Raw genomic sequence first — 18,004 nt, forward strand, 5'->3', positions numbered from 1 at the left:
TAAATTTCGTTGTTGATTATATCCTGAATTAAAAAGGATTAACATAAATGGTGAACAAAAGGCAATCTTCATGAATTTTAAACCTGACAAAATTAAATGATTGACTATATGCATTACGTTAATATGAACGGATGACCACAAGGGTTACATTAAGCATATACCATTGCGATATGTCCAATGTGGTTTAATGACATTGAGTTTTTACGATATGAGGCTTATAATGTTGTAGATGTGGATTTGGGTTTCCTCCATTAAAAGGGCATGAATCATAGAATAATGGCGCTAACACATTGAAATACATAATATATCTAGTTCATTGTATGTTAGTCAGCCAAAACAATAGCAACAGCTTTTATTCTGCTGATCGTGTGCGTTCTACATGTTTTAAAAACTTTTTGTGTTTCATAGTAAACCATAGCTATGAAAATATATATAAGTATATGAGTGTGGTAAACGTTATCATATTGCTATATAAAAGTATGTATTATAAAACCTAAAACTGAAATTCAAGTAATTTAATTGGTGGATGAGTTGTAAATATGTGTTCAGATAATTATTATAAATATATATTAGCCTGAGATAAGAGTATAGTTTTCCGACCACGTTTTTGTGAGATTCGGTTGGCGATTGATACTTCATGCAACATGTTATGCATGATTTTATGCATGATTGATCACCAAAATAGACACAAAAACCCACATTTGTTTGTACATATTCAACATGCATCTCGAAAAGTGCACACTTTTATTACAATAAACCGATATTTCGCATGTATGTTTGTTTATTTGTACTGTTAGATCATACATCATTATGGGCTAATCAAGCATTTGTTATGGTCCAAAAACGATAATTACCTGACGTTTACCGTTATTTGAGTGATTATTGTTGACATTTTTCTGCACCTGCGGTATAAAGTTCTTGTAATGCTTACAATGATGTCATAATACAATATTTACGGAAAGAAAATGGAACTTTCTATATTCCTCGTGTCTGGTAAGTATTATTTAAGTAAAACTTTCATAAGCCTTTTATCTTTGATGAGGTTTTTTTTATGAAATATGTCGGCTTTCAAAAATCAAAGAGAGATATTTTCTTGAACAATAATTCAAAATTGATTTCCAAATCTAACGGGGGAAAGTACTTTTATTTAATAAAAAAAATATGAGCCTGGTATCTTAGTGAGGGTTTTTTTTCTTTTAAAAATCAAGACGACATTTTTGTTCTAAAGGAACATTACATTATTATTTATTTTCAAATCTTGTTGAGGTAAAATGAAATGGTTGAAAGTATATGCGAAGCAATTCTTACATCTTTAATAGATTTCTGTTTCCGATATTATTCCAAGATTTGTTTTTGCTTAATTGATTTTTGACTATTGAACAGCGGTATACTACTGTTGCCTTTATTTAAAATAAAATGAGTAAAAAGTCCACGAATTCGAATATGATAAAAAGCTTAAAAGGGCATCATTTTTTGTTTATATTTTCATTTGACTTTATAGTTATATCGTGCATCCTGACGAGTAAATGGGTTGACGCTGTTATTTTTCCATATAATCCCTACACACTTCAAAGGCAAAGTTTAGGCAGACCAGCAAATATGCCGGTCGGAGGAAACAGACAGATGAGACCGCCTGTAAACACTGTCCAGGAAAAAGTCGTTTGTCCATCATATAAAATCTATTACGAAGGAGATAAACTGGTATTGGTATTGCAGGCCGGAAAATGTGAACTTATTGTAGAAAAATATGCAATTGAAGATTCAATCTCCATGGGAGGGAAAACATCAGAAAAAGAAAAGTAAGTGTTATGAGTAGGAAAGAAATGAAACAATGACAGTTTCAAAATGTAAGGTTTTGGGGATTGAATTTATGCAATAGGGTAAAATAAACATGTGTTAAATTACCGAAAGAAAAAATATTTTTATCATTCTAGTTTTATGGGGAACTGTTCTCAAGATTTTAGATTTTTTTTAAACAATAAAAATATTATATTCTTATCTTGAAAATAATTAAATGATTTTTTCGCATGTTTAAAAGACTTCTCTTTTTTCATCTTTTTTTAGTTATTTTCTGTTAAGATGCACGATACAATTAGACTTCTCTGTAAAGAGAAGGGACTGGATCGAAACACATTGCTAGCGAAGATTTTTTTTAATATCTATTTAATGTTTTGTTACCAATATTTTCTGGAAAAAATTTAATACTTCGTTTGATGCTATTCAAAAATAAAAAGAAAAGAATTGAGGATTTTGAATGTACAAAAAAGCTTTGTTTCATCAGTTTTAATTATGTGTGTTGCCTTGACAGATTTTATGTAACCAATACATTTTATTACCAACAACGCAAACTCTTTTTGACACAGTTTTTTATGTAACTAATTCATTTTATTGTTAACATGCAAAATCGGTTTGAGACTGACAGTTTAATATCTTATCAATACACTTCATTACCAACAACGCATTTGAGTTTTATATGTTAACAATGCATGTTCTTACCAACACTGCAAAATCTTTTTGACAAAAGTTCGGCCTCCTATATGTGCATATAACGCAAACCGGTTTTAACAAGGTTTTTTATGTTACCACTGCGTTGTATTGCTTACTCTACAAAATATTTTTGGAACAGTTTTGTTATGTTATCAGTGTATTGTTTTACTAACACCGCAAATCTTGTTTTAAAACAGTTTTGCGTTTTCATTACCAACACCACCAAATCTTTTGACACCATTTATGTTAACCAACACGCAAAATCTTTTTTGACACATTTTTTTTTCATGTTACCAAGCATTTTCATTACCAACCACGCATTATTTTAACACAGTCTTATATGTTACAAATGCATTTTATACATGTTATAACCAACATCCAAAAATCTGGTTGACACTGATTGTGTATGTTAGTAATGCATTGTTTTGCCTGAACACTGTGAAATAGTTCTGAAACAGTTTTGTTTTGTGTTACCAGTGCATTTTATTGCTAACACAGCAAATATTTTTTAAACTGTTTTTTTCTTTTTATGTTACCAATGACACCGATTCATATGTTTCCAATGCATTTTATTACCAACACTGCAATCTCAATCATTTAACACAGTGTTTGTTATGTTACCAGTGAATTACTAACAATGCAAATCTTTTCTTTAACAGTTTTATAAGTCACCAATGCATTTTTTAAACAACGCCGCAAATATTTTTTACAACGTTGATACCGTCATACCAACAACGCATAATCTTTTTGACATTTTTTGTTTGTTTATGTAACCAATTTATTTCATTACTAAAAAGCAAAATCGTTATTTTTTTTCACAGTTTTAAATGTAATACGAAAACCGAAAAAACTGTTTGAGACACAGTTTCATAAGTTACCTATGCATTTCATTACCAACAAAACAATAATTTTATTTTACACAGTTTCATATGTTTCCATATAGAAAGCATTTATTACCAACACTGCAAAATATTTTTTGACACAGTGTTTGTATATAACCAATGAATTTAAGCAATGCATTCTCAAAATCTTTTATTTTCAAATTTTCAGGACCTACGTACCAGTGCTACATTTCAAAAATATATTACCTATCTGTCGACAACTGCCGTATGAATATAAAGGATTTCATGTTACTGTAAAAACTACCACAAACTGTCAGTTGTAAGTACAAATATTTGTTTGATAATATGTAATGCTAAAAGAAGGAACATTCATTGTAGCCGAACTTTAAATCACCAAATTATACAAGCTCTTCAACGATGCCAGACTTATACCTCATTCAATGCTCTTCAACTTTGTACTTTGGCTTTATAAATATTTTGATATGAGCGTCACTGATGAGTCTTATGTAAACGAAACGCGCGTCTGGCGTACTAAATTATAATCCTGGTACTTTTGATAACTAATTATAAATTTAACTACTGGAGAAGCAGCGCAAACCCCTTGATTATTTATGAGCGTAGCGATACGATTTTTTGAATTGATATTGACACAAATTATTTTTTAAGATATTAAGTGAAGGGCGGGCACCCGCTGTGTCACCTTTTGAATTAGTTTTGGTTTCTTTCGAGAAGCGTTTGATACTGGGTACTCAGTTAACAGAGACATCAGTTATCCAGTGGTAATATTAATGAATAAAAAGATGAGATCTAATTTTCAGGAAAACAGGTCAATCACATTATTACTTATTACATAAAATATTTATTTCTTATGCAGCAAAAATACTGCAATCTGATTGGTTGACTACCCCGGTGTAAATAACACCCAACCTTGTTCACCCGGGGATAAATAAAATTTTGCCCAAAATTTAAAAAAATAAAGAAGAAAAAAAGAAACTTTAGAAAAAGAAAATGCTAAAAAAAAATAAAAAAAATAAAGAAATTAAATTATTAAAAAACATTTTGTTTTTTTGTTTTTTTGTAAACTCAATCTTTGACTGTAAATTTCTACAGTAAAATGCTGAATTACAACATAACATTTCTTTTTTTATAGGACTTTTGCAGTTAAACATTTCAGAGAAATGAATCCATTTTCTACCCGACCGAAGTGAGTATCTTACGTTAATTACAGACCTAAAAAAGCAAACTGCCGTCAGTAACAATCATTCAAAGTCAGAAACAAAAATAAACAAGCATTAATTTATCTTCTTTTTTTTGCAAACGGAACAACCAAGTGCTTGGCATATAGTATAATCAACTGCTTATTTTTTTTTAAGAAATATGTTTTTGTTGAAACCTTATTCTGAGCATCTCCTTTTAATCTTTTTTAATCTCAACTTTTTTTTTTATCTCGACGTGTATTTTCTATCATTTTAAATCTCAATGTTTTTTTAACGTGTATTTTGAAGTTTTTCAATCTCATTATGTGTGTGTGTGTTTTTAATCTCGATGTGAATACTTTTCGAAATATGACTAGAACGTCGCACTATTATACTCCATCAAATTCCGTAAAATTTTCCACAGTAACACTTAAAAAAAATAAAAACATGCAATTCCTTTACTGAAAAAAAGTTATTCCTGGATCTAAAATATGCAGAAAATTAACAGAGAAAAATATGTTGTGGTCTTCAACTTGCAGAATACAGTTAAAAAATTATACTGGATATAGTTAAAAAAACAAAAACATACAGGATGCAGTCTAAAACATGCGGAATACAGTAAAAATAGTGCATATGTACAAAGTGGGTCAAAGAGAACTTATCCCTTACATTAATAGTAAATTATGTCATTTTATACTTGCAGACTGATTTCACGACCAGTTGTTGTAAATACATAGCCCATGGCAGCATGACAGTCAGTAAAGGAAGAGAAAACAGATCAGGAAAATCCATCTTGTCTTTTTTTTTAATTAACAAGTCTGTCATTAAAGGTACTATAATCAGGCGGTAAATGCTGAAATTTATAGTTTCCAGACATGTATATATAAATGGTTAGATATTGAATATTAATACAGACAATATTTGAATTTCAATAAAATTATTTACAAAAAAAAAACCAGTTACATTTTTTGACTTTGAAAAAAGGAATATTTTCCATAACTTGTACTCAAAACAATACTTATACTACATCCATAATATATTGTGATCACCGAGTCCGTTCGTTCTTCCGTCTTTTCATATGTACCTCGATTCGTCCAACAATTGTTTTGTTGATTGTAGTATATCTTTTGTCGTTTTGTTCGTTTCTGCCAACCGCCTCGATGATTATATGGTCTTGGGATAGATTTCCAACCTGATCAAACCTTAGATAGGTATATGCTGCTTCATCGCTTAACACATGGCATTATAAATAAGACGTAAGACTGGTCGAATCGGAATCAGAATATAATGTGTCCGGGTAGGCTGACATACGCATGTCTTCCTGCAGACTCTTACCTCGTGCACTCTGATTGGCTGAGCGGCGTATCGGTCTAATGCAAAGCAAGGTTCATATTCATACAACATTTACAGGTTCTAATCCTAAATAGACATTTGAATTGCTGCACGATGTTTGGAATCCATCTATCCTCATAATCCTCATCTGCCATGGCGTTGTCAGTTTGTCTTCGACTTATAGTTTGAATATCCAATATCCCATTGGTATGACTACATACTTTTTAAGGACATTTTCCTTAAAATTGTTTCTTGGAATCTTCCTTTTCATCACATCGTTTTTTAAATTATAAAAAGTTTTACAAGTGTGATTACTTTTTGTTGTAAGTTATGCAAAAAGCAATCAATTAGGGGATAACTGTATTGTATTTTAAGCTCAGACGGCATCTATTGGGGATTTGATGGTCGCAAATTAAGTTTACGCGTTAGCGGAGACAGTAAACGGGTATTTGCGACCATCAAATCCCCAATTGATGCCGTCGGAGCTTAACATACAGTATTGTTATCTCCATCCTAATGAAACTGACAGAAAACAACGTTAAAACATATGTTTATAATTTGTCATATGCCGTTTGCGCTTGCGCGAACGTCCCATAGCATCAATTATAAATTGATGCCATGTAAATAAGTAACGTTATCCAATCAAAATGAACGTAACAAACGTTGTTGCATTAGAATCATTGACTGGCGGGCATAGTAATCTCAAAACATGGCGTATTACTTTCATTACTGATGGCAAAATTACCAAATAGTGGGTCAGAAATTGTACAGACTAATTTCTGACAATCATGAAATTTTTTTAAAAAATCGATCTATACGAAAATATTTAATAAATTAATTGATTGAAATAATGGATGGATTTCAATAGAATTGAGCGAAACACACAGTTTAGTCATCAGAGTCACTTTCTGAAGAACGTCGAGGCCATCTTGGCAGTTTTCTCATTGGCGGACTCCATGCTGGTCTTGTGTTTGACATAATATATCGAAGGTCAGGCAGTGTAGGTATTCCAATTACCCTGAAGTAGACAAGATTATCATTACTGTCACGGAGCTGTTCTAAGGCACTGGCTTTTAAGACTGTGTTCAGATATATACAAATTTATTATCAACAGTTCAAAATATACAGTTCAATTAATTTACATTGTTAATACAGAGACACGTCCATTCTCTTTCACTAACTCTCTCCAATTCTCCCGCATCTAAACATTCAGTCACTTTTATCATCACCAAGGCCCTGGCTACTTTCATGACTTTCTCACACATTAAATCGTCATTCATTTCCAGATCACACAAGTATAGGGACAGAATATAAACAAACAGAGACATAAACTATATCGCTTCTAATTAGAAATGATTACAGTTAAAACACAGCTGCATCATACATTAAATTTAACGGTCAATCAGACAGTCTGCTAAAGTTCACTAAAGCAATAAATTTACAAATACTTAACACTCTTATACTATAGGAAGTTAATGAAGGCAATTAAATACTGATCTGAGATAAGAATTAAATATGCAAAGTTTCACCCTATGACATACCTCCCCAATTAACTGTGGCGTCCCGACACACAAGCACACTCTTATTCATACATGGTATAAGTATATACATACACAATATTATTATAATTTTTTTTTGTTTTAACTATTATTTTTTTTAACATATTTAAACAAAGTCAACGTCTATATATACATTGTTCTTAATATATGAAAGTCATTTATAATGGCAAAATCTTTAATTGGGTCTGTCAAAATAATGTTCTCTAATCTCTTAGACTCATTTCGCGATCGAATTATATCTAAAATTTTCACCATTTTATTGTCGGATCAATGTTCGGACCAATATCTCTTTCATCTGTAATGGGCCTATCATCAGGATCAACAAATTGTTTTATACGATTAACATGTACCTGTACAGTTTGTAATATGCGGACACATCACTGCATCTACTGATAGTACGGGATCACGGCAAATTATTACGAAAAACGGAGTCTCCTCTTGCATACTTTCGTGAAACAAAGTTCTGTAAGCGAACAAAACAAAAGGAATAAAGGTATCTCAATCACGCTGGTGTCCACTAACATCCATTGATAACATTGCAGTTAATGTTCTGTTAAACGTTCCAATACTAGTAAGCCATCGGTTTCAGGCTGGTAGGCTGTTCTTTATAAGTTTACAAATTTCTTTCATAATGCTTGATCGAAAGTTTTTAATTGTCTTGGAGCCCAATGACGCCAAACAACTTTAATACGGTAAACATTTTCATAAACACAATAAAATTTTCTAAACCTACGTTGCATGAAAAAGCACACAGAACATCTAATCCTACAACACACGGATACAAACAATTTCTAGCTACATAAACATAATACACAAAATCACACTTATTTTCCAAAACACTGACTGTTGATTCCATATCAACTAACATTAGACACTATTCACATTTACTCATCATCTTCTGATTTTGGCGACACAAAAACTTCGGATTTGAATAACATGTAATACCATTTTACATTAGAACATCTGAAACAATCTTGGCGAGACAAGAATTTTCAGTACTAATTTTCACATCAATAAGAACAGACGTCATGACAGACCAATTTCCAAAATTTCTATTTCCAAATTTTCTTTTTCATTATCTGAAATAACCTTCATTCAGAACAGACGTCGCGACAGACGAATTTCCAAATTTGTATTTTCACAACAGGATTCATTTCCTTTTCCTTTACATCATCTGACATAAGCGTCATTCGGAACAGACGTCGCGACAGACGAATTTCCGAAATTCCATATTCAGTAGTAAATTCCACATCATTCAGAACAGACGTCGCGATAGACGAATTTCTGAAAGTTCTATTTTCACATACATGTACATAGGATAATCCACATGCCATATATTTCTTCTGCCTTCCCTTTCGCTAAGGAAGCAGGCTAGCTTCAAGTTTATTGTTATTGTTGCAATCTCTTCCGATATACTTTTTCCTCCTTTAGGTAGCATTTTGAAGAGTAAACAGTTAAGTCCAAAATGTTAAATTAAAATCCAAAATAAATAAATCAATAAATCCCGCCGCTGGCCACCATAATGTCACGGAGCTGTTCTAAGGCACTGGCTTTTAAGACTGTGTTCAGATATATACAAATTTATTATCAACAGTTCAAAATATACAGTTCAATTAATTTACATTGTTAATACAGAGACACGTCCATTCTCTTTCACTAACTCTCTCCAATTCTCCCGCATCTAAACATTCAGTCACTTTTATCATCACCAAGGCCCTGGCTACTTTCATGACTTTCTCACACATTAAATCGTCATTCATTTCCAGATCACACAAGTATAGGGACAGAATATAAACAAACAGAGACATAAACTATATCGCTTCTAATTAGAAATGATTACAGTTAAAACACAGCTGCATCATACATTAAATTTAACGGTCAATCAGACAGTCTGCTAAAGTTCACTAAAGCAATAAATTTACAAATACTTAACACTCTTATACTATAGGAAGTTAATGAAGGCAATTAAATACTGATCTGAGATAAGAATTAAATATGCAAAGTTTCACCCTATGACATTACTTAACATCATTATGCATTTGCCATATATACATGTCATATCATTTACCTTGACTGATTCTAAAGAAACAGGAGGTAGTTGTATTTCAAGTGTTCAAGTGTTCAATTCTTTTTTTTATTTTATTTGATCGCGCTAAAACATAGAGTAAGTCTAAGGTTTGTTTATCAACTGAATAGCATTAATAACAATAGGTCTGGGAACACAGTTACAATCCCATTGGGACAGTACGTGTGGTACTTGCCATTTCTTTTATACATTTAATACAAATGTATTTCTTCATGATTTATGCCTCAAATAGCAAGTATAGGGATGAAATTACACTGTACAAGAATTGTGGGTCATGAATTTTAAAGTTAATTAGTGATTTGGTCCAGCTGAAAAAGGTTATATATAAGGAAGCTATCAAAAAATTTCCAACGGGCCCCCTTAACATGAAATTGTCCATATTTTGAGTTAGAGCCGATGATTTATATATAACTTGTCCCAAAAGTAGTACAACATACTGTAAAAAAAATATTGAGAAAGCGCAGGTGGGATTTATTTTTTATTTTATTATTTTAAACCAGAGTGCCTACACGACCTTAATTGTTTATAGCTATTATAGTTTAATTTTCTTTGAAATGGAAAACGTATCGTGTACCGGTGGATTTAATTTAACAAAAAATAAAACCACAAAACAACGCACAAAAGCTTTATTGTTTTGTACTTTTAACTTTTGTTTAAGCTTTTATTGTAATACATTTGTATGCTTGACCTTTTGGGTCTTGTACCTGTTACGTAATATTAAATGATTTATCTTTAATCATGCACTCTTTATCTTATGACAAATTGCTCGGTATATAATACTTACATTTGACAGCGTCCTAACACGGTATCCACTACAAAAAAGGATCCCATCTTTCTTGTATGGTGGTGACAATGATGATCTTTTGGTGCCAGTGCTGTCTGCCTGAAGGTGACTTCTGGATTGTACTTTCTGTTAAAATTAAATTGAAAAATTAGTGTAAAACGGCAGAAAAACTGTAGCATTATTTGCTAAAATATTGAGAACCCAATGCAAGTTAGTGCTAAAAATATTGAGCCTTACCTCAAAATAGAGATGTTTAACACATTTTACATACAAAAAAGTTATGCTTTTGTTATTTATTATCAAAACTGAGCGCAGGCCCCCTCCCTCCCCTATGTTAGATGCAATGATAAATGTTTTAACATATAGATTAAATTGGTTATCAGTCTATATCAGAACATACTTTGATCTTCTATTGTAAATAAATAAAAAAATGAATTCACGTTTTCAAATGTATGAAGGGAGACATATGTTGTTGTCAACTACATGTTTCGGTATGGTTATAAAATGTGTCATTAAAATGCATTTTTCGTAGGATCTATGTTTTGATTTTACCGTGTTTTTAGGATGCAAAATATTCCAAAAAACTATTTAAATGATTGACGCATCAATCGAATTTGTTTGAATTAAATTTCTAACTGGGGAATAACCCTCCACCCGTTTATAAAGAAAAAACAACTATATTTTCTTTTTGATTATACATTTTCATTTAACATTAATTCTCTAGTACTTACCTGGTTAATAATTCATAAACTGGAGAATGTCTTCCTGGAGCCCATGGATTGCTCTGCTTTTCTTGGACAGGTTTCTGGTTAACTATCCTGTAAGCATTTTAACAAAAAGATCATACAGAATTCAAAGTTTGAATAAATTAGCATTTAAACAAAAATGAAAAGTGTATGATTTTGGGACAAGGCATTCAACCTAAAACTTTTCATTTACATGTTTAACTTGCGCTTGTGTATAAATCTAAGAACGCCTTTCAAGTTTGTGCACTTGTTTTTCATTTGATTACTACTGAAGGCTTAACTATTGCAATTTACGTTAGGCTTGTTAATTCCATGGTGCCATTTGGGTCTCTTGTGAATTATCCAAAGTTGTCTCATTGGTAATTATACCACATCTCTTTTTTTGTATTTATTAAAATGCAAATGAGACATCGCAGCTTAAGTCATACATTTTTATGATTTTGTTGCAAAAAATATATCTGCAAGGAGACATTTATTTTATTAAACAAAAGTCGGCTTTTCACATTTAAAGAGCGTAAAGGATGTATCTGTTACAAAATTTTATGCATTTCAGGAATAATATATCAAAATGTCATAAATTTGTATAATGGATCAGCAATTAAATCTGAAATAATGTATCAGTGTTTTATGCATTACTTACATTTCACATTTTCCATCATCTAATGTAACAACGAACGAGCCTTTCTCATATCGTGAATTAAATTCCGGACAAGGTTTCATATTTTGATGTGCACTCAATACAGGTTTTGGCGTATGTTCTATTGCAAGCTCTGTATTTGTCATTTCGTTACCACCCGTTAACATTAAATTGTTATCTGTATAAAGAATAGGTTCTGGCGTGATTTCTGGTGCTAGCTCTGTATTTGTCGCTTCCTTACCACCCGTTAACATTAAATTGTTATCTGTATATAGAATATGTTTTGGCGTAGGTTCTGGTGCGAGCTCTGTATTTGTCATTTTCTTGCCACCCGTTAACATTAAATTGTTATCTGTATATAGAATTGGTTTTGGCGTAGGCTCAGGTGCAAGCTCTGTATTTGTCGCTTCCTTACCACCCGTTAACATTAAATTGTTGTCTATATATAGAATAGGTTTTGGCGTAGGTTCAGGTGCAAGCTCTGTATTTTTCGCTTCTTTTACACCCGTTAACATTAAATGGTTATCTATATATAGAATGGGTTTTTGCGTAGGTTCTGGTGCAAGCTCTGTATTTGTCGCTTCCTTACCACCCGTTAACATTAAATTGTTATCTATATATAGAATAGGTTTCGGCGTAGGTTCTGGCGCAAGTTCTGTATTTGTTGCTTCCTTAGCGCCCGTTAACATCAAATTATCATCTCTAATGAGAATCGGTTTTGGCGTAGTTTCTGTATGTGGAGTTTTAATCAGTAAATTATCATCTTTTATAAGAATTGGAATCGGTATATTTGTGTTCGTTGGAAATTGACTCAAGATACCATTTCCATTGGTTTGTACTGGTTCTATTAATACACCGCTATTTAACATAGGTCCAAATGTAGTAGCATCAGATGGAGATCCTAGTGATTCTCCAACGACTGGTTTTACGGCGGCTGATTTCAATTGCACTACATTATGTCCGACAGAAGAAAGAACAGATGCGACATCGGATATCCCTGTCGCAGCGCAATGAATGTTCCATACATCTGTTAAAATACAAACAAATTATTATTTAGTGTGATGTTTGTACTATCTATACTTCCTCGTGCAAATAGTTATAGTTTAATGTAACCTTTTATCTAAATGTACAAAGGTACACGTATATTTTAATTAACATCTTTTAAATTTCTTATTATGACAATAACTCTTACTCTTACTCGAATTCCTAATCAATTAACTTTTTCAAAGCGCAACACTGAATTAAAAAAAATCATCAATGCATTTATAAAAAAAATAATCATAAGAATTGTTTTGTTGTATTTTATCGAAAATTACTTACATGAAATTAAAACAATAAATAAAACTGATATCTTCATTATGCTGTGTGTTATTTCTTATACTTCTACTGTTTAACTTTTAAGTTTATATATATATGATCCCGATATGGTGATTATTAATTATAATATTGAATCAGCGTCATAGCGGGAAGTAAATATTCCTACCTAGTTAGTCGGCGGACACGTCTTGTCATAGTTTGATTGATGGGAAACATCGGGACAAATGTGTATTGCGCACTTCGAGAACTGTGGTGTTTATCATACAATAAGAAAATGACCAAACACTGAAATCTAGTGTAAAATGTTATTGAAAATTAATTGTCTACATTTACAATACACATGTTTTAGTGGGATGAAATATTTCTTTTCTCTCTACATGATGTGCATGGGCTGAGTTATAGTCTAAAATTATGCAAATTTAATAAAAAAAAAAAAAAAAAAAAAGGGCAATGTTCTATCTCTGTCTAAAATAATGCAAATTTTATAAAAAAAAATAAAATAAAAAAAAAGGACAAAATCTCTGCTATTGCATCAGTTTCATTTGACAAGTGCATTTAGACTCAAATTAGACTAATTGAGTTAGAAAAAGATGGATGTGACCCCATTTCGAGGCGATATTTGTGTCATAAAAAAAGACTAAAATAACGCGTAAAAGCAAGAATTTTGTAACTTATGCAAACGCGTCCATGTAAATGAGACAATGCGTGACGGTAATTACCGATGAAAATAAATAAACAATGACAAATAATAAGATGACATACTTTGATTTTTTTGAGGGATGATTGTAAAAGAAATTTGATTTTAATAGCAAATATATAAGTGGGTTTATTTACGATGGTGTTTTTTTCTATTTGTGTAAACTACAGGCACTATAAAGATGACCATCCTGTTATGATTGAAATGGCGGTGACGAACTGTTTCATGAAATTAGAATTGACCATAACAATTTTTGTTGTTATTTTAACACAACAACAAAATATTACGTCATCGATACGGATGAAAATCAGAAATTTTATTTTCCGTCCTCAACTTACCTTTTAGATAAATAAGAAAATACACTGTCTTACAAAAAAAACACATTTCTTCAATTGAATGAGAAAACACAAGCATTAAGAAATGATTATAATCCATAGGAATCAACACTTAAAAGTGGGGGAAAGCAAAAACCTCTTTTGCCTTGCAATAACGTCTCTTCGAGCCAGCTGACAAAGGTTCAAAATATATGTATAACAACGGCACAATACTAATTGCAATTGAAGCTGAGCTTATATTGGAGATTGTATTAAAAAAAGTTGTTGGAGAATTGAAAAAAAAATACATTGTCATGTTACAAAATTTTCAAAAATACCAAAAACACATATTAACTACCGTAATGTAGGAAAAAATTATTAACTTTCAAAAATGAATCTCATAAAATTGAGAATGGAAATGGGGAATGTGTCAAAGAGACAACAACCCGACCAAATAAAAAAACAACAGCAGAAGGTCACCAACAGGTCTTCAATGTAGCGAGAAATTCCCGCACCCGGAGGCGTCCTTCAGCTGGCCCCTAAACAAATATATACTAGTTCAGTGATAATGAACGCCATACTAATTTCCAAATTGTACACAAGAAACTAATATAAAAATAATACAAGACTAACAAAGGCCAGAGGCTCCTGACTTGGGACAGGCGCAAAAATGCGGCGGGGTTAAACATGTTTGTGAGATCTCAACCCTCCCCCTATACCTCTAACCAATGTAGAAAAATAAACGCATAACAATACGCACATTAAAATTCAGTTCAAGAGAAGTCCGAGTCTGATGTCAGAAGATGTAACCAAAGAAAATAAACAAAATGACAATAATACATAAATAACAACAGACTACTAGCAGTTAACTGACATGCCAGCTCCAGACTTCAATTAAACTGACTGAAAGATTATGATTTCATCATATGAACATCAGGCACAATCCTTCCCGTTAGGAGTTTAGTATCATACCATCATAACATATATGAGAAGAACATAACCCGTGTCATGCCAACAACTGTTTTTAGAATAAATGTTTTTAGTTCCGACGCAAAGACCTTATCAGTGACTCAATATTAACGCCAAAATATGCAATCTTTAATGACTTGACAACAGTATCGTAATTATATCCCTTCTTAATCAGTCTATTTAAAGGTTTTGTAAGTTTCTGAGGTGAATACTGACACCTTTGTGCTTTATAAAGAATATTTCCATAAAAAATTGGATGTGAAATACCTGAACGTATAAAAAGTCTGCATGTTGAGCTATATTTACGAATGATGTCTTTATACCGATGATAAAATTTAATAAAAGTTTTGACTAGTTTGTGATATCGAAAACCCTGGTGTAATAATTTTTCAGTAATACATAAATTTCTCTCGTTAAAATCTAAAACATTGTTACAAACACGAGCGAATCGTACAAGTTGAGATATATAAACACCGTAAGATGGTGACAAGGGAACGTCACCATCTAAAAACGGATAATTAACGATAGGAAATGAAAAATCATCCCTTTTATCATAATTTTTAGTATTCAGCTTTCCGTTAGTGATATAGATATCAAGATCGAGGAAAGGGCAGTGGTCATTATTAGTATTAGCTTTATTTAAAGTAAGTTCAGCAGGATAAATTTCATTAATATACATACTGAAGTCGTCATTATTGAGAGCCAAAATATCATCCAAATATCTAAAAGTATTATTAAATTTGTTTATCAGATGATGTTTTGATGGGTCTTTGCTTATTTTTGTCATCTCGTACATCATGTACATTGTAATTTATACATTTTGTGAATGTTTGGATTTTTGAAGCAACACATATTGAAATTATTTCACTTTATGTTAATTTCGTTATTGTTAGCCTCTATAGAAAATTATACACTAAATTGTTCGAAAAATAAAGTCTTTTTTACTGGCAAAGAACTTCATCTAATAATCATCTGTTTATACATCAAATCGAAATAATAACCTTTCTGTTTGTGGCCGTATCCTTTGATTTCAATTTAAAAAAAAACCTGAACTGAACTGAACCGTCGCATGTACATTGTGTTATATATATGGATTTTTTAGTATAAAATTGAGAATGGATATACACATGTATCCCTAATTTAAACTTCGATTTCAGGAATATATAACAGAAGAACAATAAAAAGATGTTTCATTTCCAAAAAATACATTTGTTGAAAAATCTATGAGACATACCGTTAAAAACCTTATATTGATATTGTAATTTAGCAAGATTTCTCTTTCAAAGGTTATATGATCTGATTGAATCAGGGCGCGACAAGCTAAATTTGACATTTAAATGACTATTCGATTGTTCGATCTTTATAAATAAACTTCGCATTAATTATTTAAATCATTCTCTGCATATAAATTTAGCAAAGTCGTCCTTGGTCTTTTTAATAACTGCACTTGTAAATTTTTGAGTCAACAAATGTTTTTAAAAACGTAAAAAAAAATAAAAAAATTGACAACATATCTTTCATATTGTGCATTTAAAAGTGACAGTAATTAATATTTATGTATATTTATCACTGCAAAAAATACGAACAAATAACCACAGAAATGGGCTGGTGTGCCACAATCGTGATGAGAAAAATCTGTATCCTATTCTTACGTGTTATAAACCAAAACAAACAATATAGGGCCTTCTCATCTTACCAGGGACGTATATATGTTATTTAGACTAGTTCAGTATACATGCATTCTTGATCTGACATATAAATAGTAAGATAGTCTAGATAATAAAAAGAAGACGCGAAATACATGTCAATGAGACAGAAACCCAACAACTAAAAAACGATTAGGTACTGTACAGCTATATAAAGTAATAATTTCTGGTGTAACTTTTGATCAGCTGACCATATAACAACGTTTGTAAATAGGGGTAACAAATCATTAGAAAACTAAATATTACTGGTAATAACTGGGCAATTTCAGGAATTAACTAAGTGCTTTGGGATTTACATGTAATTCCAAAATTTTAAGTAATTACGTGTAATTCCTGATTTCACCTATTTACTGTAACATATCCATCATATGTGCCTCTGTCTGTATTTAGTAATTATTTTCCTGTGTAAAAGTAACAAAAAAATGTTCTTGTGAACGGATTGTTGAAGTGTTTATGTATCAAACTTTAACTTATTCATATTGTTCTCTATTTCTGTTGAAATTTTTTCCGATGCTCTGATCATGTTTTTATTTAAATTATTCTATATTCTGTGCACTTTCGAATGCCTGACTTTTATAAGCTTTTACTCAAAAGATGTTGATAAGCACTAGGCACTCATAATTCAAAAATAAGAATAAACAATCGCAGTGTGGATGATCTTGAATTACAATGAATGATACTGTCCTCAAAAAGCAACCCCCTCCCGCCACATTTTTTTAACATATGATAATCAAACATTAAGCGTTTGATAGGAATATACGGACTATAAAATTAAGGTACAGATATAGAAGAGGGACCAAAGATACCAAAGGGACAGTCAAACTTGTAAATCTAAAACAAACTGACAACGCCATGGCTAAAAATGAAAAAGACAAACAGAATAAACAATAGTACACATGACACAACATAGAAAACTAAAGAATAAACAACACGAACCCCACCAAAAACTGGGGGTGATCTCAGGTGCTCCGGAAGGGTAAGCAGATCCTGCTCCACATGCGGCACCCGTCGTGTTGCTTATGTGATTACAAATCCGGTAAAAAGTCTAATTCGGTAGGTCAAATTCATGAAAGGGAAGGGGATTGTTGTTACGACGTAAGGAACATATCCGATATCATTTGTGAAACGGTTATTCCATAACGGTCAACCAACTCGTGATGGCGTCCGTAAAATTTACGAAGGGATGATTTCAACTTCACCATTTGGAACTCTTGGTTTAATAGCTTCCTTGTGAGCAGTAACCCTCTATCAAGAAAATCATGATAGGAAATGCAAGCACGGGAATATCGTATCAATTGGGAGATATATACCCCGTGTGCAGGTGCTGCTGGA

General features: G+C 31.7%; 2 protein-coding genes across 2 annotated transcripts; one reads left to right on the forward strand and one right to left on the reverse strand.

Moving 5' to 3' along the window:
- Nucleotides 1-738: 738 nt before the first annotated feature.
- Nucleotides 739-5,461, forward strand: LOC134720927 (uncharacterized). The gene is made up of 5 exons (XM_063583500.1): nucleotides 739-993; nucleotides 1,502-1,799; nucleotides 3,538-3,648; nucleotides 4,480-4,533; nucleotides 5,229-5,461. Exons 1-5 carry the CDS (start codon nucleotides 966-968, stop codon nucleotides 5,260-5,262), a joined length of 525 nt encoding a protein of 174 aa, XP_063439570.1. The 5' UTR covers nucleotides 739-965; the 3' UTR covers nucleotides 5,263-5,461.
- Nucleotides 5,462-6,670: 1,209 nt separating this feature from the next.
- Nucleotides 6,671-13,152, reverse strand: LOC134720926 (uncharacterized). The gene is made up of 5 exons (XM_063583499.1): nucleotides 12,990-13,152; nucleotides 11,673-12,696; nucleotides 11,018-11,104; nucleotides 10,287-10,412; nucleotides 6,671-6,875 (listed from the first exon to the last, which is right to left on the reverse strand). The coding sequence occupies exons 1-5, from the start codon at nucleotides 13,024-13,026 to the stop codon at nucleotides 6,746-6,748; spliced, it is 1,404 nt and encodes a 467-aa protein (XP_063439569.1). The 5' UTR covers nucleotides 13,027-13,152; the 3' UTR covers nucleotides 6,671-6,745.
- Nucleotides 13,153-18,004: the final 4,852 nt, after the last annotated feature.

Source organism: Mytilus trossulus, chromosome 6 (assembly GCF_036588685.1).
Source record: "Mytilus trossulus isolate FHL-02 chromosome 6, PNRI_Mtr1.1.1.hap1, whole genome shotgun sequence".
Lineage (NCBI taxonomy): Eukaryota > Metazoa > Mollusca > Bivalvia > Mytilida > Mytilidae > Mytilus > Mytilus trossulus.

Excerpts from the sequence above, each read along its gene's own strand:
- LOC134720926 (XM_063583499.1), bottom strand. The coding sequence starts at position 13,026 with ATGAAGATATCAGTTTTATTTATTGTTTTAATTTCAT. Across the intron at positions 11,105-11,672 it reads GATGATGGAAAATGTGAAAT|GATAGTTAACCAGAAACCTG; the intron begins GTAAGTAATGCA and ends AAATGCTTACAG. Across the intron at positions 10,413-11,017 it reads GTTTATGAATTATTAACCAG|AAAGTACAATCCAGAAGTCA; the intron begins GTAAGTACTAGA and ends TAATTTTAACAG.
- LOC134720927 (XM_063583500.1), top strand. The coding sequence starts at position 966 with ATGGAACTTTCTATATTCCTCGTGTCTG. Across the intron at positions 994-1,501 it reads TTCTATATTCCTCGTGTCTG|TTATATCGTGCATCCTGACG; the intron begins GTAAGTATTATT and ends TTGACTTTATAG. Across the intron at positions 4,534-5,228 it reads CCATTTTCTACCCGACCGAA|ACTGATTTCACGACCAGTTG; the intron begins GTGAGTATCTTA and ends TTATACTTGCAG.